General features: G+C 37.2%; 2 protein-coding genes and 1 long non-coding RNA gene across 3 annotated transcripts; 2 read left to right on the forward strand and 1 right to left on the reverse strand.

The window, feature by feature from the left end:
- The first annotated feature begins 401 nt into the window (after positions 1–401).
- LOC105183021 (uncharacterized) lies at positions 402–2,298 on the forward strand. The gene is made up of 2 exons (XR_003114423.1): positions 402–458; positions 2,195–2,298. It is a non-coding gene; the product is annotated as an uncharacterized LOC105183021 (long non-coding RNA).
- Positions 2,299–6,786: 4,488 nt separating this feature from the next.
- On the forward strand, positions 6,787–8,399 carry LOC112590734 (uncharacterized). Its single transcript, XM_025308150.1, has 4 exons — positions 6,787–6,890; positions 7,126–7,311; positions 7,402–7,789; positions 8,340–8,399. Exons 1-4 carry the CDS (start codon positions 6,811–6,813, stop codon positions 8,397–8,399), a joined length of 714 nt encoding a protein of 237 aa, XP_025163935.1. The 5' UTR covers positions 6,787–6,810.
- An 8,925-nt stretch (positions 8,400–17,324) lies between these two features.
- Positions 17,325–17,842, reverse strand: LOC109503597 (uncharacterized). Its single transcript, XM_019840136.2, has 3 exons — positions 17,727–17,842; positions 17,449–17,636; positions 17,325–17,375 (listed from the first exon to the last, which is right to left on the reverse strand). Exons 1-3 carry the CDS (start codon positions 17,823–17,825, stop codon positions 17,342–17,344), a joined length of 321 nt encoding a protein of 106 aa, XP_019695695.1. The 5' UTR covers positions 17,826–17,842; the 3' UTR covers positions 17,325–17,341.
- Between the last annotated feature and the right edge of the window lie 3,120 nt (positions 17,843–20,962).

Genomic DNA, 20,962 nt, shown 5'->3' on the forward strand with positions numbered 1-20,962 from the left:
GTGATTGATTAGGATATTTTTTGATTAAACATCAGTGATTGATTAAGAAGTAAGTATGATTATTAACAAAAATTATTATTAACAAAAACATGCAAGGAAGTTTACGAATTTGCGCAGAAAGAAGCTTCGAACATTCCTGCTATAAAATATCTCAAGGACTTCACACCGCTGCGAAAAAAGAAAAAAAGCATCGGTTGTGGTCTACGCATTGCCGGAAAATACATCTTAAGACGGACTCGGGTATGTTAAATTTTATACTATCCCCTCATCTTATTTGCCTCTAATTCATTTTGCCTCAGTTTCATTTGAATGAATAGGTGCCAATCACGTACACAATTTTGCACCTTATGATCATCCTGGCTGTCAGTATGATAAATCATGCCCATGTATACAAACACAAAACTTCTCCGAGAAGTTTTATCAGTGCAGCAGCGAATGCCAGAACAGATTTCCTGAGTGTAGGTGCAAAACGCAATGCAATACAAATCAGTGTCCTTGTTATCTGGCTGTCAGGGAATGTGATCCGGATCTTTGCCAAACGTATGATCCAGATCATTTCCAAATCAATTCTAAATCTTGCAAAAATGTCAGCGTGCAACGTAGTCTTTATAAGTTTTGAAAAATTTAATTTATTAGAGTGAAAATTAATATAAACTCAATGAGTAGAATTATTAATTTGAAATATACTTTATAAAGGGTTTTTCAATAAGGGCGGGTCGATGTTGCAATGGAATAAAACAAGCTGTGTGTGAGGTATTAACGAAATTCTTTTTTTATTTGAAAGGCCCATGTATGTCATTATGTGTGGAATATAACATCGTTCAAATGTCCGCCGCGGCTTCTCACGGTGGCACGGATCCGAGTGGTCCAATTTTCAATGATTCTGCCGCATAGATGCGGCTGAATTTGAGCATTGGCCTGGGTTATGTTGACTTTAAGGGCATCGGTCGATTGCGGCTTATTGGCATAGATCTGCGACTTCAGAAAACCCTGCAAGAAAAAGTCTAGTGGGGTCAAATCGCACGATCTTGGTGGCCAATTCACGTCACCTCTGCGAGAGATAACCATACCCTCAATCGTTCATGCAGAATGTCCATCGTGGCGTCCGCTGTGTGGCACGTAGCCGTCCGGCTGGAACCACATGTCGTCCACGTCCATGTCGTTCAATTTGGGCCAAAAGAAATTGGTTATTATCGTTCTGTAGCGCTCGCCATTGACGGTGATGGCCTCACCAACGTCGTTTTCGAAAAAGTACGGACCAATGACGCTGCCGGCCCAAAATCCGCACCAAACAGTAACTTTTTGTGGATGCATTGTTACCTGTTGAAACTCGTGTGGGTTGGCGTCCTGCCATATACGGCAATTATGCTTGTTAACATAGCCATTCATCCAAAAATGCGCCTCGTCGCTAAAGATAATTTTTCGGCCAAAATTGGGGTCCCCTTCCAAATGCTCCGAAGCTCAGTCAGCGAACAAACGGCGTTGTCTATGGTCATTAACTTTGAGCTCCTGGGCCAGTTGGATCTTGTACGGGTGGAGGCCCAAGTCCCGACGCAAAATTAACCAAGTTGAAGTCTGCGAAAGGCCGAGTTCTTGTGCACAGCGAGGGATTGACTGCCTTGGGTTCTCCTGCACACTTTCACTTACAGCGGCGATGTTCTCGGCCGATCTGGCGTTCCTTTGACGTACGAATGTTGGCTGATCGTTTACCGAACCGGTCGTCTTGAATTTGGCCACTAAACGTTGGAGAGTCGACTTTGAAGGGCCACCGCGTTTGCCATAAAATGGGCGCAACGCGCGCAACGTTTGCACTAACGAACACTCATTTTGATAATAAAGTTTTATCATTTGGACATGCAATCGTGTAACTTGTCATGGTGATTTGACATCAGTGACTGAATAATAAACAACAGGTTAGACAGACGCGGCCAAAATAACATGGCCGTCACAGGCTGCCAACATCGACCTGCACCAATTGAAAAACCCTATACAATTTGAAATATCAGCAGCGAATTCATCTAGGAATATTGCAGCGAAATTATCAGTCAAGACGAAGCTGACAGACGGGGAAAAGTATATGATAAATATATGTGTAGTTTCCTTTTTAATATTAACAATAGTAAGTACAGATAGAAATAATGGTTAATTAAATGTTGAAAAATAACAAAACTTAAAAGTTTTTGGTCGGTTTCAGATTTTGTTATAGACGCGACACGGAAAGGGAATAAAATAAAGTTCGCTAATCATTCGATAAATCCAAATTGTTATGCGAAAGTGATGATGGTGAACGGTGATCATGGAATAGGTATTTTTGCTGCGACTGCTCCTAGTGCTTAGGAAGCGGACAAAAAATTCGCGACGACCTGTCAGTCGCCTTCCGCTTCCTAAAATTTAGCCAAAACGGGAGTTGTTGGGCGCCAGGCACGATTCTCGTGCCCACCAACGCGAATGATAGCGGTAGCGGCGGCGAGACGACTCGATCGCCTACGAGACCGGTAGCTCCTGTGATTATAGTTGGAGTCGGGAGTAGGTCCTTCCTCTCAGGATCCTCGGGAACCGGATGGTATTAATTGGAAATAACGAGGACTTAAGATTTCTGACATAAAACAAACGTATATTTCCGCCCGTGTAACCACGGGATTACAATTCTGTATTCTTTTCCGGGCGACAACGGAATCCCACCGGAATCGCTACTCAGCAATAGCTCTTTGGTATAAGCGGTAACTCGTGGACCGCGGACAAAAGTTTCTCGAAGGACTCCTGACGAAGAGGCGATAGCGACCCCGGTGTGTGCTCGCAATGCGCGACCCGCGATTTCGATAGCTGCCGATGCCCGCCTACGAGAGGGAGACGCCCTGATCCCCGCGTTCCGCGGGAAGACCGCCAAACGGCTTCGACCACCAATACTCAACACAAATTTTCACCAAAGTCCGACAGCCGCCGATCGGTCCCGCCGCGCAAGCGGTTCACACAGACAAAGGCTACTAGACAGATACTCTTACACGTTTGCACGCCTGCGGCAGCCTCCCTCGGTTAAGTCGCGCTCCTCCGCTGGTCAGATCCGCTCGCTCTCCTCCTCGCCGCCTGCGCTCGTTCGATTTCTCTCTCTTTCTCTCTCTTCCTCTCTGGCTCGCTTCCTTCGCTCTCTCTCCTCCTTTCGAGAATCCGCACGGGCACTATACAATGCACTCGCTAGGGCGCGACGCCGTATTCGATAATCGCGATACTAGGTGCTCGATACGTGCGGTCCACTGTACTCTATAGGGCGACACACGCACGACACCCAAAGAGGCGATAGCTCGTGACTCGAGTCTCGATATCTTTCTCGGCAACCAAATCTCTAAGTCCTTAATTCGAGTCTTCGCCAGGAGTACGTCCTTCTCCTCCGATCCACCTCGGTCCACTTTCCCTCGTCCGCTGCTCCTGCTGGTCGGAGGCTACCCGCGGCGAAGGGGCACACACGTTATAGGGACGCGGGAGTATCACCCAAAAAGAAAAAGGAAAGCAATCTCGCGCTCGTCAGTACGAGATCGCTCGCCAATACGAAATATATCCGCGACCCTTCCTCAAAATTACGCAGCTCGTCTCGCGTTTGCGGGCGAGCGCGACAGCCCGGGGACCCTCTCGGAGGCCCTCCGCCTCTTGTGACGAGCGATCCCAAAATCGCCACGTCACATAGCTAAGAGAACGATTCAACCTGGTGAAGAATTATTTTTTGACTATAGGTATGTTGCTGTAATGTTTTATTTAATTTATTAATTGCAAACAATTAAAATCATGCGATAATTTTCAGATATAGACCAACTGTACAATTAAAATTCGTCGATATCGAGCGAGAAATGGAGTTTCTTTAACATATATATATATATTATATGGACTTTTACACGTATAAATGATGCATCAAGCGAATACATACAGTTGAAATATTAGAAAAGAAATAAGCACTGCCTGATTTGTATGCCTCTCTATTTTTAATTAAATTTTACATTTTCATTTGTCGGCTCAATTTTGCAAAATTGTAGTAATAGATATTTTTTGCACATGTGAGGGAACTTTTTGAAATATGTTCAAGTTTTTTATGGACATCTAGAAATATAAAAATATCAAAGTAAAAATATACGTATACATGTTGTGAATAAATAAAATGATTTAAAATAACATCGATTTGAATATATCTCAAAAAGTTCCAACTATATTTCGCCTTGATACCATTTGATATTTACTTTGTTGTACATTTGATCGTAATGAATTTTTTACAATTATGTAAAACGCGAACTTATAATGATCGATAAGATATTATTTAATTTTAGTGTGATGATACTTAACTACTGAGTTTTTGAGATTCGAGAGTATATATGCAACTCCTGCCCCTAATCATGACCCGATATATTAACAAAAGAAAATTTCGACTCAGTAATAAGATAAGAAAGAAATGTCGGACGCAAAGGAGTGGGGCTATGCGTGCATCGCTACGAGAGCGTTGAAGAAGCACATAGCAGCGAATGCGATATGTATTTATAATTAATGTATTTATAATAAAAATATATAATATAATAATAAATAATAAAATAATGATTTTTACTAGAAAAAGAGAGAATGAGAAAATGAGAGAATGAAAGAGGGAGAGTGAGAAAGCGTGAGAAGGTTTGGGAGTGAGAGAAAGTGTGAGAGTGAGAGAGAAAATGAGTGAGAATGGCAGAGAATGGGAGAGAATGGAAGAGAATGAGAGATAATATGAGTGAGAAAGAATGGAAGAGTGAGAGAGCTTGAGAGAGTTTGGGAGTGAAAGAAAGTGTGAGAGTGAGAGAGAAATTGAGAGAGAATGACAGAATGGGAGAGCATAGGAGAGAATGAGAGAGAATGAAAGAGAATGAGAGTATGGGAGAGAATGAGAGAGGATGAGAGAGAGAGAGAGAGAGAACGTGAGAGAATTTGGGAGTGAGAGAAAGTGTGAGAGTAAGGGGTTGAAAAGGTGAGAGAATGAGAGAGAGTGAGAAAGAGCTAGAGAGAGAGAGAGGAAGATAGAGAGTGAGATTGATTTTTATTGGAAAGAGAGAGAGAGAATGAGAGAATGAGAGAGAATGGGAGAGAATGAGAGAGGGTGAAAGAATGGGAGAGGGAGAGCGAGAAAGTGTGAGAAGGTTTGGGAATGAGAGAAAGCGAGAGTGAGAGAGAAAATGAGTGAGAATGACAAGGATTGGGGGAGAGAGAGAGAGAGAGAGGGGGGAGAGGGAGAGGGAGAGGGAGAGGGAGAGAGAGAGGGAGAGGGAGAGAGAGTGGGAGAGTGAGAGAGCATGAGAGAGTTTGGGAGTGAGAGAAAGTGAGAGTGAGAGAGAGAAAGTGAAAGTGAGAGAGTGAAAGAATGAATGAGAATGAGAAAGAACTAGAGAGAGTGGAAGAGAGAGAGAGAGAGAGAGAGAGAGAGAGAGAGTGAGTGGGAGAGTGAGAGAGCATGAGAGAGTTTGGGAATGAGAGAAAGTGAGAGTGAGAGAGTGAAAGAATGAATGAGAATGATAAAGAACTAGAGAGAGTGGAAGAGAGTGAGAGAGAGAGAGAGAGAGAGAGAGAGAGAGAGAGAGAGAGAGAGAGAGAGAGAGAGAGAGAGAGAGAGAGAGTATATATTGGTATATATATTGGTATGTATATACGTATATACCAATATACAGGGTGTCCCATTTAACCTGACAAATTGTAATATCTGGAAAACTACATGGCGGATAAAAAAAAGTGTATGTTATTAGCGTTACCCTAAAAGTAGTTTCTCGCAAAAATTCAACGCTATCACGAATGAAACAAATTGTTTCCATAAAAACTTCACGTAAAATCTAATTCTGCAATGAAAAATGTGGGTTTCAATTTGAGATTTGAACGTTACCTCCCACCTTACCCCGAGGGGATGGGGAGGAATAACTGTTATTATGTTTTTCAAAAATATTTTTAAAAATATTGAACAGGAATTTTTTCATTTTTCAATTCAATGATCATTTCTGGAGAATTGCAGAAAATCTAACTTTTTGTGATTACAGCGCCATCTATCACGAATAAAAAAAAAGTTTCGGACGAAGCTTACGTATTTTGTGGCGTAAAATCCGAATCTGCAATAAAAAATGCGGGTTCCTATTTAAGATTTCAAAGTTACGCTCCACCCCCATCTCCCGGGAGTGGGCTAGGAGGTCCAGTTTGATATCATTGGATGTCCCCCTTCGAGACGAATAAATTTCATTACCCACTTTTTTTGATCCGACATGTAGTTTTCCAGATATTACGATCTGTCAGGTTAAATGGGACACCCTGTAGTACGTATGTACGTAGTACGTATGTATCTATTAAGTTTATATAGTATTATAATAAATTATAAACCTTCACTATAGAATACACATATCGAATGTGTGTATATTCTACATATTTTTATATTTTTTTATTCAAAGATGTTATTCTTATTATAATTGAAGAAATGTCAATATCTAATTTTTTTTTTTTGGTAACGCAGGGGAAATCCATCATGGATACCCCCGACCCCTTTGGGGGGGTCGGGGGTTATGTCAGACTCTTACTGACTAAAACCCCTGCGGGATGCCTACCTGTCGGACCCTTTGACTATATAACTATGGACTGCTAGCAGCTTACTTTTCCACGCAATAAGTGTCTACAAACATCTGCAGCGCCGCCAGTACCAAACACGGCAAATGATGGAACTCGTTGAGCATAACGAATGATAACGAAGTAGACGTATCTATATATATAGTAGCTATATATTATACCATATGAGATATATAATAACAATTACAAACAAGAAAATAATAAATAAAAATGAAATACTGTGTTGTCCATTGGTGCAATAATTCTATTCATAAAGAGAAAAAGACAGGAAAGCATGTGGCTTTATTTGCGTAAGTCTCTCTCATGTTACATTACAACAATAACTTATTAAATGGTTAATTTTTAAATAAAATAAGAAAGCAGTGTCGTATAATATGTGTATACATATAAACACATGAGATTGCAATAATAATACGGCAATTAAAAGTAATGTTTGTACAATTTCATGTGTTTAGACATGTATGAGAATATCATATGAAACAAATATATTACTAAAATAGTTTAAATCTTTATTAATATTTTTAAATTTCCAAAAAATCTGGAACATCGTACAAAATGGGTGAAAGCATTGAAAAATGTGGCCATAAAAACAAATAGCATTGTATGTCAAGAACATTTTAATGAAACCTGTATGTACAAAACTGGATTGTCATCATTACGCTTGTACGAAGGATCTGTACCATCTATATTTCCATATGTTTCTAATTTAAGGTAATGTTACTAAAATTGTTAATACATTTAAACTATAATAATACCACTTTCATACAAACTTTATACAAATAAAAAAAAAATTGTTAATAGCATAACAGAAAGTATACACTGTAACGAAAACAATAATGCATCTTCTGAAGTATTGATGGAAGATGAATCAACAATTGGTTCTCATCAAGGACAAATACAAGATGATATGACATATTCAACAAAAACCAATACTGTGGTGTCAAGTAATAAATGTTTAATAAGATATCCAAGAGATATTACAATCGAAAAAGTGGCAAACATGTCGTCAAGTAGTTTGAGGAAGTACGTTACTATATTAAGAAAGAAATATAATGCTCAACAGATTGCAATGAATCGTTTAAGATCTCAAGTATATAGTCAGAAGAAAACAATTGAGAGTTTAAAACAGTTGTTCACTGCTCTAAGAAAAAATAATCTTATTTCCTCTAATGCTGAGCAAGTATTACAGGTAATTAAAACAGATACTCCTTCACCTACATATACTTGAATCGTATTGTAAAACTCTTTATAGGCTGAAATACATAAATGGCCAAAATAGGTATTTGAAAATACAAAATGCAAAATAGGTATTTTACAAATGCTTTTCCAAAATTATGTATTTTATATATATATATTTGTCGAACATTAAAATCAAGTTTCTACAGAGAATTATAAAAAAAATATAAATGATAAGATGAATATTCTACAAACCAAAAGCAAAACGGGTTTCTTAGGACTGATTAATAATATGGAAAGTTTCGAAACTATCTATAGAGAATATGTTGAAAAAAATAAAATGAATTACATAATGACTTATAAATTTTCGCAAGACAACTTGGAAATTTTATTTTCTTGTATTCGATCCATGGGGGGATTTAATAATAATCAGAATGCTATACAATTCATCGCAGCTTTTAAGCGACTACTCCATCATAATGAATTGAAATCTTCTGCAGCAGCCAATTGCATTGCACAAGACACAACAAATATACTTACAATATCATCACGAAAATCTGTAGCACATTCAAATGTTGCTAATATTAATGATGTTTGTGATAGTGATGAAGAAGAAAATTTAATGATATCTGATTCTATTAATAATATTGAAGGCAAAGAACATGCTATCATTTATATGTCAGGCTTTGTCGAACGAAAATTATTTAAAAAGATTACTTGCGAAACATGCCTTTATCTTTTTAACGAATGTACAGTTATGAAGTCTACATTCATAGAAAGAAAAAGCTGTGGATATTTACATTATCCACGAGAAGATACATATAAAGTCATTGTTGTCGCTGATAAAGTTTTTAATTTTTATAAATTACAGAATAATTTGTATAAGAAAAATGCATGCCAAGAAATGATTATAAAAACAATACGTAATATTGATATGGATAAGGTATTAATAAATTTTAACAACCACGTTAATGAGTTAGACGTTTTCGAAAATCACAAATATTATTTAATTAAATTAATTATAGAATGTTATATACAGATTCTTATGAATTATGAAGGGAAATTAATGAGCCAAAATATTGAGTACATCAGATATCAGTTTACAAAAATTATTTTATTCAAAGGTCAGTAATATCTTAACAAATATGGAAAATGTAACGTCTTTTTTTACATTAATAACAAAGTTCTATTTTTATTTATGTTATGTTTAACATATATATGTTATGTGATGCTATGTTTAACATATATATTTTTATTTTTATTTATATATAAATACTAATTGTTATTGTATAAAAAAGATTTTCATAACATAAACTATGTAACTAATGTAATTTTTATTATATACAGCATATTTTGTGTTCTTTATATTTTCCTTTCCTTATAAATTCATGATCGCAAATAATATCTTTTTAATGGTAAAACAGGAATGAAAAGTGTGATGATAGTTCTAATAATGGCCGTGTTTGGTACTGGCGGCGCTGCAGATGTTCATAGATGCCCAAAGTCATTACTAGCAGTCCATAGTTATATAGTCAAAGGTCGGACCGAGTGGAGGGGAGTCAGGGGAACTACTCCCGCATTTCCTCCCCAACCCCCCGGCCCTAGGGCTCGTTGCTGAGCCCTCTGCCATCCTTTACCGCGCCTTGTTCCGCAAAGGGAATCCAGGGCGCTGTCCCGGTCGGTCTAGGACCGACCGGTTGGCCTTCTGGTGTCGCCTATGGGATGAGGGGGCATCCGCCCTCACCCTTTATCCCCCTCCCCTAGAGTCGGGGTGGTGGGGTTTTTGGGGAAGTGGGCCCTCCCCAAAACGGGCACCACTCCCTCCTAACCTATCCTGTCCGTGGCCAGGGGGGATCCATCTTCTTCCTAGGTGAAAAAAGAGCGAGATCCCCCCTGCCGACGGAGTCGGGCCCGAGGCGGCCGAGGAGGAGGGCTTGGACCTCCGCTAGTCGGGGCTCTTTCCTCCTCCTCAGCCAGTGTCTCCTCGGACCCGCTGCCTAAATGCCCCCCCCCTCTGGGTTGCCGGCCACGCCGTCGTCGTCGACGATGACGGGTTGTGTGTGGCCGGCGCTCCCTCTCGGCGGCCTCCTTCTTGGACATTACGCCCCTGCAGAAGGAGGACGCCGCTTCCCATCCCTCCTCGCTCCCGCACATGGACGCCACCATGCGCGGGAGCGGGATGTCCCCATCGCGCCACCCCATGGCCCCGGCCAGGACACGGCGCTCCTCTTCCCTGGCCGGACAAGCGACCAGGGTGTGAAGCGTCGTGTCCATGAGCATGGGGCAGTGGTGGCATCTGGTGATGGGCTCCTTTCCTATCTGGTACTTGCCAAAGCATCCATGGCCCGTCAGCATCTGCACCAGATGAAAGGACAATCCGCATCCCCTCCTGCCTGCCAGTTCTGGCAGGCAGGGGCGGACGGCTTCCGCCGTCTGGCGCCCGTACCCCGTGGGTCGGGACAATTTGTCCGCCCACATCTCGTGGGTACGGGCCACGGCTTGAGACTTTAAGGCCCGCACATCCCTGGCCCTAAGGCCCCCTCCTCGTGGAGCTTCTTTATCCTCCAATAGATGATTCTGCGATCCTAATGATATCTAATTTGATTTTAAAAAACTTTATCGAACTAAAACTTGATTGATACATACATGACAGCATTTTTTATATTATATTATAATAAATTGTTTTAATTATTTTAAATAATTTATTTTATATTATAATAAAATGTTCTTGTAAATTCTCTTTATATTACAAGTAAAATTTATATAAAATTTACCTTTTTAAACAAAAAGGTAAAAAAAGGTGCCAAGTAGAAGCGTTATGTGTACATAACATAAGTTTTTACAAGTAAAACATAACAATAATAAAACTCTACAACACTATTCTACTGTACAAAAGAAGTGATATATTAGACAGTAGCGCCAACTGAGAAACCTAATATATATTGGCATAAATTTTTTTAACAAGTAAAATTTATTTACATGTAAAATTTACTGTCCCAACAACTAAAATATCAGTAGTAAGACAGTTATATGGTATGTAGATATATAATATATATTATATTATACAAAAGAAGTGATATATTAAAACAGTACCGCCAACTAAGAAATCGTATACTTAATATTTTTAGAAATCTCAAATTCAAATTATTTCCTTTTTTAAGATATATATTATGTACATAACATATGTTTTTATAGGTAAAAATTACAAATTCAAATTATTTCCTTTTTTAAAGATATATATTATGTATATAACATAAGTTTTTACAAGTAAAAATGATATCGTGTTATAAAAATTAAACACGTTTATTAATAGTGTCCAATATTTAAAAATGATATCTTTTTAAAGGTTATTATTATTTGTACATAACATAACATAAGTTTTTACAAGTAAAAATGATTTCGTGTTATAAAAATTTAACACGTTTATTAATAGTGTCCAATATTTAAAAAAGATACCTTTTTAGAGCTTATTATTATTCAAAAAAATTCAAGAAAAACTGACTACAAAAGATGTCAACAACATAAATTTTTACAAAATTTATCATTATTTATTAGAACACTGAGTTATACGATATTATTTACTGGGTTGTCATGGTTATTATTCCCAGACCGCATATGATCTCCTGGGGACGTCCTATGGTCGTCCTGAGGATGAAGAAACGTCCCCAGGACGTCTTTAAGACGTACTTTGGACGTCCTCTGGACATCTGTGCTGTTAGGATTATTTTTAACGATAACAGCAATGCAAGTAACGCGCGTTAACTTATTAACTTCATATTAAATTAAAAAAAGAAACAAAAAATTTAATCCAAACATACAAGGAATTGAAAAAAAATTATGAAGATTCATCAAAAATAAAAAAACCCTTGCGCGCCCGGGTCATATTAACAATTTTAATGTCAGCTACAGAAGTATGAGTTCTAATGCAGATTAATAACCCTGGCGCGCCAAGGGTTTTTTTTTATTTTTGGTAAATCTTCATAATTTTTTTTCAATTCCTTGTATGTTTGGATTAAATTTTTTGTTTCTTTTTTTAATTTAATATGAAGTTAATAAGTTAACGCGCGTTACTTACATTGCTGTTATCGTTAAAAATAATCCTAACAGCACAGATGTCCAGAGGACGTCCAAAATACGTCCTAAGGACGTCCTGGGGACGTTCCTTCATCCTCAGGACGTCCATAGGACGTCCCCAGGAGATCATGTACTGTCTGGAAATAATAACCGTGACAACCCAGTAAATAGTATCGTATAACTCAGTGTTCTAATAAATAATGATAAATTTTGTAAAAATTTATGCTATTGACATCTTTTGTAGTCAGTTTTTCTTGAATAATAATAACCTATAAAAAGATACCTTTTTTAAATATTGGACACTATTAATAAACGTTAAATTTTTATAACACGATATCATTTTTACTTGTAAAAACTTATGTTATGTATAAATAATAATAACCTTTAAAAAGATATCTTTTTTAAATATCGGACACTATTAATAAATAACGTGTTAAATTTTTATAACACGATATCATTTTTACTTGTAAAAATTTATGTACATAATATATATCTTAAAAAAAGGGAAATAATTTTAATTTGTAATTTTTACTTGTAAAAACATATGTTATGTACATAATATATATCTTAAAAAAAGGAAATAATTTAAATTTGAAATTTCTAAAAATATTAAGTATACGATTTCTTAATTGGCGGTACTGTTTTAATATATCACTTCTTTTGTATAATATAATATATATTGTTGCGCCCGTGCTTTTGCGAAATATCGAGGTGTGTTTACATTGCTATGATCAAGAGTCCCTAGCAACGAAAAATAACAACAGCAGACAAAGAGTTCTTGGGAAGCTGTCAAGATAGACAGACGCGAGATTTATTATTCGGAGAATTATGTATGCGAGAGTCTGTACAAAGTTGTAAATAGTAAAGCTTCCTTTCTTTTACACAAGTATTCTTATTTCTTCGAGTGCGTGGTGTGAATGTTGCTAGTTAAAGAGTGAGCGCAACATTTTGGGGGCTCGTCCGGGATAAAAGTGAATCGTTTAACATCCGACGTTAAAGAGAGAAAGGAGAGGATGATGCATTCGCCGAGGGTGACTCGAAGCCAGGCTTCGACGGCGGCGTCAAGCTTGATAACGGCGGAAATGGATCAGAGAGTTGAAACGGATGCGGAGGCTGTTCGGCGGCTTCGGCAGGAAATGCAGCAGCTTGGTGAGGAGCGTGAACAAGAACGGCAGGAACTCCTTGAATTGCGGCGTTGGCAAAGGACAGAGGAGTAGGGACAAGGAGAATCCGGCGGAAAGCGAGAGCAGGAAAACCCAGGCCAGTTCAATTCCGTTTCCTTAAAATTAAAACCCGATATTTTTGACGGAACCAAGCCGTTTTATGAATACATTACACAATTTGAATTAATAGCGCAAGCAAATACTTGGTCGGAAAGAGAAAAAGCTTTAGTTTTTGCGGCAAATCTTAGAGGAAAAGCACGTTCGGTTCTTGATGGTGTGGGGTAGAATTTAAATTATAAGGAGATCAAATCGAAGTTAGAATTACGATTTGGGGAACAGTTTTGTTTTCAAAATTATTATTTTCAATTAACAAATAGAAAAATGAAATTTGGGGAAGATTATGCGATATACGGGTACGAGTTAGAAAGATTAGCTCGTTTAGCCTATCCTGAATGTTCGTTTGAAGTGCGCGATAAGATTGCTTGTGCGCAATTCATTGCTGGGATGCCTGAAGGACTTGTGAAGCGCACCTTACAATTAGAAGGAATGGTATCTTTAAATTCAGCGATTGAGCGGCCAAAAATAGTGCAAACAATTTCAGAGGGGGATTTTTCGCAGAAACAGTGTTGTAATTGGAAGGTGCGTCCAGAAATTCAAAAATTTCAGTATGAAGGTACAAAGAAAAACAAGAATTTTCCAAAAAAGAAAAAAGAAAATGTTAAAAAAGAAAAGGGATTCGGTAGAGAATGTTGGCAATGTGGAAGCGTGGGGCATTTCCGTGCAGATTGCCCAACTTTTGTTAATCAGTACCCAAAATAGGAATTGTCGAATGGTTCGGGGGAGATTCGGTAAAAACAAGTAGGACCCCGATTAGGAATAAGACTAAATTAAGTTGCATGACAAACAATTTTTGTTTTTCGGGAAAATTAGACGGTGAGCCTTGTAAATTTAAGGTAGATATGGGTTTGGATGTATCTATTATAAGTAGGAGTCTAATGAAACCCTCAAGGAAAGTGAATAAAGTAAAAAATAGTTATTTTTCCTATCCGACGGGGGAAACAGTACCTATTCACTATAAAGTGGATGTTACCGTGGAATTAGGAAAATTCGTGTCAACCTTTCCAATGTTTGTTGTTGACATTAATGAGGAATGTATTCTTGGAACAGATTTTCTTTCAGCAACAGATGCCGAATCAAGTCTGAGATCTGCTTTAGGAATTCAGACATTGGATGGGTCTAGAAGGGAATTTAATTGTTCGCGTGTAAATCTTGCTGTGCAAATTCCTGATTTCCTTTTTGAATTGCTCGAACGAGATTCAAAGAATTTAAGATTCGAACAAAAGGAAAAATTTGCTGAATTATTAACCGAATTTCAGGATATATTTTCTGAAAATATTGTTGCGGGAAATTGTGAAATGGTAAAGCATAAAATTGAATTGTCAGATCCTCGCCCAATTAAGCAGTTTCCTCGTCGTATTCCTCTCCATTATCGCTCAGAGGTTGATGAAATTATTAAGGAAATGTAGGAAAAAGGAGTGATTGAGAAATCGCGGAGTTCATGGGTGTCTCCTGCTGTGATGGTAAAAAAATGGATCTTTGCGATTTTGCATCGATTATAGGAAGTTAAATGCTGTGACAATTAAGGATTCATTTCCGATACCACGCATTGATGATACTTTAGATCGTTTAGCGGGAAATGTTTGGTTTTCAACGCTGGATTTGAAAAGCGGGTATTGGCAGGTGAAAATCCGTTCGGAAGATAAAAAAAAAACGGCGTTTTCTATCGGTAAAGGTTTATGGCAGTTCACTGTTATGCCTTTTGGGCTTTGTAATGCGCCAGCAACCTTTGAGCGGTTAATGGAACAAGTTTTACAGGAGTTATTATCTAAAATTTGTTTGGTATATTTAGATGATGTAATTATTTTTGGTAAAAGGTTTGAAGAAATTATTCAACATTTGAGAACTGTGTTTGTACGTTTTCGGAATGCTGGTTTAAGTTTGAATCCAAAGAAATGTATTCTTTTGGGAAAGACTGTTAAATATTTGGGTCATGTCATCTCAGAGGAAGGAGTGACTACTGATCCGGAAAAAATTGCTGCAGTCAAAGAATGGCCAGTTCCTCAAACAAAGAAACAGCTCTGCAGTTTTTTAGGATTTTGCTCATATTATCGAAAATTTGTTAGGGGATTTTCTTTAACAACGAAACCTCTTTATTCTTTGACAGAAAATCTTTCTAAATTCTTGTGGTCGGAACAATGTCAAGAGTCCTTTGAGAGATTAAAGAGGAATTTAATTTCTTCTCCAGTATTAATTTTTCCTTCGGAGCAAGGAATGTTTATTTTAGATACGGACGCTTCGGATTGTGGAATCGGAGCAGTTTTGTCTCAGATTCAGGGAAAATCTGAGAAAGTAATTGCTTATTTCAGTCAAGTTTTGAGTAAAACTGAAAGAAATTATTGTGTCACACGACACATCCGACATATGCATGCAAAAACACATACTCGCCATAGCGAAGACAATATAACAAGCGCTACCTAATACACAAAGCGAACAGCTGATGATCGATCAGGAACACTGAACTATGTAAGGGCCAACAGGCATGAAGTAGCACAAACCTAGAGTCACCACTCCCCTTTCAAGCATATCCCTATATAAGACTAGGACTCAGAATTGGACAAAATTTCAATAAAGTAACACCCAATTAGAAGTACGCAATAAAATCAATGATATTGTAACATCTGTAACATCCCGCTATTCCGAGGCATAGAGAAAGAAATTTTTCTTCCAAAATCTAATTGCCATAAAGATTTCCACTTAATGGACAACTGAATCGAGAAACGAAACAAGGTCGGCGGGCACGCACCTTTTAAAGTCGCTATTTTCGGCTAATCAACAGGTCACGAACTATCTGTATCCCACATCTCAAGCGCCTTCTATATTCGTCGGAACCTGTAACAATTATATTTTTAATACCCTTCTCTCTCCAACAACGCACCTATGCGCACATAGTATACGTACATACGCACATAGTATACTACACTTCTGAAATTGAACTATACTCACTTATTCAACACCCTATATAACCCTTATTTTTATATAATATCTCGCGTAATACCTTTTCTTATATATATTTATATATATAACCAGTATATTGTATCCTATTATACGAAGTAATACACTTCATCTATGATATATATATATACATCTGACTTAATAATTCATTACTTTAAAAATATTTGATGGCAACCTTATAAACTGCAAAACGATTGCAGAAAGGCCTGGAAGACAATAATAAATTATATATAATTTATAACCTCATTTTCAATATATTTAACGGACAGATTAATGATATATATATATATACACATATAATTGCACTATAGCTATTAAGTATAGAGACTTAATTTAACCACTTATCACCCTACCTAATAAGCCATTGTTATAATACAATTTATTAACGTCAAATCCTAGTATATTACTAGCCTAGTTATATTTCGCAGACCTATGCTTAAACCTGCCGCCGAAAAACAAACAAGGATAAAATAATGATTAATAACCGCGATATACTAAAATTTTAAAGATTTAGACCCACCTGTGCAACAAAATGGCGGAACAAACTCATTCATAGTCTCTAAAGCAGTACACCGCGGTAGCCTTAAGGCACGTCGCGCCACCGTCCCGCGGCCGCCGAGCGTACCCACTCGTGCTCCTCCTTACCGACTCGATCAAAATTGTTGCTGAAAAATATTAATTTAGAAGATTATTGTTCGCGCATAAAGAATCCCTGAACAATAACCTCGAGACCGACATAACCGTCATAGCTACCCTGTCCTTCATGCTATCACTAATACTTCAATCGCTTTTTCACATGATCACCCACACAATAGATATATATATATATGCTAATGATTAATCCTCCCATTAAGAGAAGTTATTAGTAACAGTAATTAACAATTCCTGCTACTAAAAACTTAAGCGAGTAGACAAAATCAACTTCCACCGTGCAATGCAAGCCATGGACTACCCCACCACCTTCTCGCTATCTCCTCGATAAGATAAACCGTGCATTCCTATATCATGATTAATCCAAGCAGAAATCGTTATTCATACCTCCTCACCGTAAACAACTAATACCTTTTACCCATCTCTTTCTTACTAATACTTTGCTTTTCAAATACTATCTAATAACCCTAGAGAAAATAGGAAAAATTTTAGAAAAGGGAGGACGAAAGGAGGGGGTATAACGAGTAATAACGCAAATTTAATTGAAAATAATTATACTCTATGAAACATCCTTATACAGGCATTACGAAATTAACACATAACGCCTACACGCGTCGGTCTCGGCATTCTGCTCGCTCCCTGTAATGAAGAAAATAATTACCAATTAAAAATGTGCTTTTTAATCGGGATTTAGTGTGAGCTTTTTACTTACCGGAACAAATTTTTAAGACTGTAGGCGTCAGGGTCAGGGCTCATATCTAAACCACCGTATAGCCAAAAGTCGGCTGCCTCTCTCCTCCTCCATCTCCTTTTCCAACGCACCTCCGTCATTTCGCGGATAGACAGCAGACCAGGAATCTGAATATCTGTCTTCAAGGTTACATCCCCGTTGCAGAAGCACTGTAGTAACATACCTTAGTAGTATAACCAAATATCTTAACGTGCATTTAATTGAGCTTACACCCATGCAATACCTTGACATATACTCACTATTATCGGCACCGATCGGAAGTACCTTCGCCGAGGAAATCGTTGACGGAAAGGATACATATTTTCTCCTTTTTCTCTCTTACATACACGACTGACCATTCGCAACTGACAGCTGACTTGTGAGCACACAAAATGGAGACCGACAAGTAACCAACCGCGAAATAGCTAAACACCCTCCCTCATCTGATGGTGGTTATCTAACCACTACCACCCATACGCGCTAACGCCGAGCAAATATCTCCGCATGGATCTAGCACTTAGGATTGGACAAAAGGCTATTTGGACAAAATTCGATAAGTAACATCCAAACTCAGAACAAATCATAAAAACAGCAAGATTAACCTCCCACTCGTTAATAAAGAATCACTGTAATTCATAACGAAAAGAAACATTGATCTAAGCAAGGGCCAACAGGCATGAACGTAGCACAAACCTAGAGTCACTACTCCCTTATCAAGTATATCCCTATATAAGACTAGGATTCAGAATTGGACAAAATTTCAATAAAGTAACACCCAATTAGAAGTACGCAATAAAATCGATGATATTAACAAATCACACACCTCTAACACTCCATATTGTATAAAAATATCACTGAAAAACCGAAATTTCAAAATTAGTACAAAATAAGGAAAAAACTATTTTTCTTCGGTCTCAAAACCTCAGGAACAATATTGATATCATCCCTGGAGCATAAAAATGACGAAATTATAAATAAACAAAATAATTTCGCAAACAAATTTTGAATTCTCACTATCGTTAAAATTACAGCGGACACTCTTAGTATGGTACCCCTGAACTCGAAAATTAGGCTGCTGCAATATTTTAATTTGTTAATTTAAACAATCGGACAAATAACAATCAAATCGCCGCGGATCTACATTACCATAAAGACATCAGAGTGTAGTCACAAAAGAAGAGAAGTGATGTTTTAGTTATTATTTAAAATTTGAAGTTATTGTTTATAACAATTATAACAAATAACAGATTCATTATAACAAGCCCACAAAATTCTTTTAATATTATAGAACACAAAATCCTCTGACATTTCATCAACAGTTCGAAATTACACATACACTAATTAACAAATAAATAACAGCTTAACCAATAGAGAGCGAAAAATCACGCTACCCGCATAATATTCTGTATCACACAACGGGCAGATAACACATAAAAGAAATACATCAACAACCGATAATAATTAATTGCAAAATTATAATAAATTTATTAAAAGCCAGAAACCCAACATAATACATATTGCTATATTCGTCTTTGAAGTAACAACACCTTGAGATACTAATGATCCCTCCCGCTCAAACTCATCAAACATTTTTTCGTTCCCCTAAAAATCACATTATCAACCATGGATTATCTCGACGCCATGTGACGTGCAATGGCGATAAAACTTAAGGTATTACACTTACTTTCCCAAAAAAAACGAACAGAACACTGAGAAAAGGAGCATAATGGATAACTTATATAAAATCACGTCAACAAGCCCTTCCCGGTTCCCCCATATTTAGGAACTCCATGCGACTATAGGTCCATAACTCGAATGTATTTCTCCGCGGTTACCTTAGGAACCGTTTCGAACCTTTTCGAACCCCATTGCCGCACTCAAACGTTAATCGCTAACGAAAATGACATGTCTCAACCAAAAGAAATAATGCAAACCACGAATACATAAACGCCACAACATAACACGTCCGATAAACGTTATCTAATCTGTTATTCCAAGAACACTTAATCGATGATTGTAAGAATGCGCTGCGTAAAAATATATGTAAGAGAATACGTGAAGGACAAAGATAACAACGGAAGTATTCATGATAACTCATGCATGAAATCATATCCGAACGTCTGTCTCCCTCTACTATCCTCCCATAAGCAGATATCCCTACCAGAGCCTTTTCCCCTCCACACCCACCTCCCCGACCTGACGAGTTGAGAACGGAGAGCCCAGTCAGTCAGTCAGTCCCCGACAGCCGAACCAGTCGGTCGCTCCTGGAGATCCCAAGCTGACAGATAGTCTCGCGCCACTTAAGGGTCCTTCACTTATTCTCACTAACCGCCCCTTCGGGCGCCACATTGTTAAAAGTAAGTTACTTTATACGCATCATAGATTTAAAATATTTTCTCGTTCCCTTGCACAAGGGGCTGACACAACAGACAACTGTAACAATGTCACTGGTTAGCTTGGCTGACCTCTGAAAAGTGGAAACTTTTAAAGCATAAATAATTTATTGAATAATTTACTCAATATATCTTTATTAATCAATTATTGAAGTGGTATATTAGTAGATGTTATTGCTATATTTAGTATAATGCAATTGATCTTTCTGCTGGTATAATATATCTTCCTTATTGTTCTGCATATTTAACGATACAGTAAAGAATATATATAGTAATGAATATATCAGTAATCCTCTCGCATTAATAACAGTAATTATATAATAATTATATCATGGCTTGTTAAAATGTTAGTTAAAATATAAAATATTATTTTAATTTAAATGAAAAGTACTTTGACACTTTTTGAATAAGTTATTTTGTTTATATTTTGTTTATAATGTACATAAGTTTTTTTATTTTATATATATATGTGTTAGTTTTTATAGTAAATTACTTACAAATTGTTTCATTAACTTTGTAAATTTAAATATATTTATTTACTTTAATATTATAACACATTACTCACCTTCAACTAATAGTAGTAGCAATGGGACCGCAAGAAAAACTTTCTCAACTGAGCTGAACTTATCTACACCTGCAAATCCACTATCATCTAATACATTCAATCAAAAAGTAATAATTCAAATATTATTTATACTTACCAAGATTGATATCGAAATAAATATTATTGTATATAATACTGTTGTATATAATAATTAATATATAGAATTCAGTTCTATATATTAATCAAACGAAATGTTAATGACAAAAGTGGCATGCCACATCTGCATGTATAACGTTCAAGGAAAATGAAAAATTCAGTTGTATTAGGATGTAGTCATATGAGCAGAAATTTTCAGCGGAATGAAACGAGAAAAGAATAGAACGACTGTAATTGGTCCATGCGTTCCGTTTCGCTCATGTGACTGCATCCTTAGGCCAGAATTCACAGTCGGATCTTATATATAATACCGTCTCAAGTTCATCTTTAGATGACTACGAAGAATTTCATTGGTTATGGACTATCTGAAGATGAAGTTGAAACGGTCTTATATATAAGATTC

This window comes from Harpegnathos saltator, unplaced genomic scaffold (genome assembly GCF_003227715.2).
Source record: "Harpegnathos saltator strain DR-91 unplaced genomic scaffold, Hsal_v8.6 scaffold14, whole genome shotgun sequence".
In the NCBI taxonomy this organism is placed as follows: domain Eukaryota; kingdom Metazoa; phylum Arthropoda; class Insecta; order Hymenoptera; family Formicidae; genus Harpegnathos; species Harpegnathos saltator.

Coding starts and splice junctions, on each gene's coding strand:
- LOC112590734 (XM_025308150.1), top strand. CDS start 6,811: ATGAAATACTGTGTTGTCCATTGGTGCAATAATTCTATTCATAAAGAG. Junction 6,891..7,125: donor AAGCATGTGGCTTTATTTGC/GTAAGTCTCTCT, acceptor TAATATTTTTAA/ATTTCCAAAAAATCTGGAAC. Junction 7,790..8,339: donor ATGCTGAGCAAGTATTACAG/GTAATTAAAACA, acceptor GAAAATCTGTAG/CACATTCAAATGTTGCTAAT.
- LOC109503597 (XM_019840136.2), bottom strand. CDS start 17,825: ATGGTCAGTCGTGTATGTAAGAGAGAAAAAGGAGAAAATATGTATCCT. Junction 17,637..17,726: donor TCCGATCGGTGCCGATAATA/GTGAGTATATGT, acceptor ATGTTACTACAG/TGCTTCTGCAACGGGGATGT. Junction 17,376..17,448: donor AGTCTTAAAAATTTGTTCCG/GTAAGTAAAAAG, acceptor TCTTCATTACAG/GGAGCGAGCAGAATGCCGAG.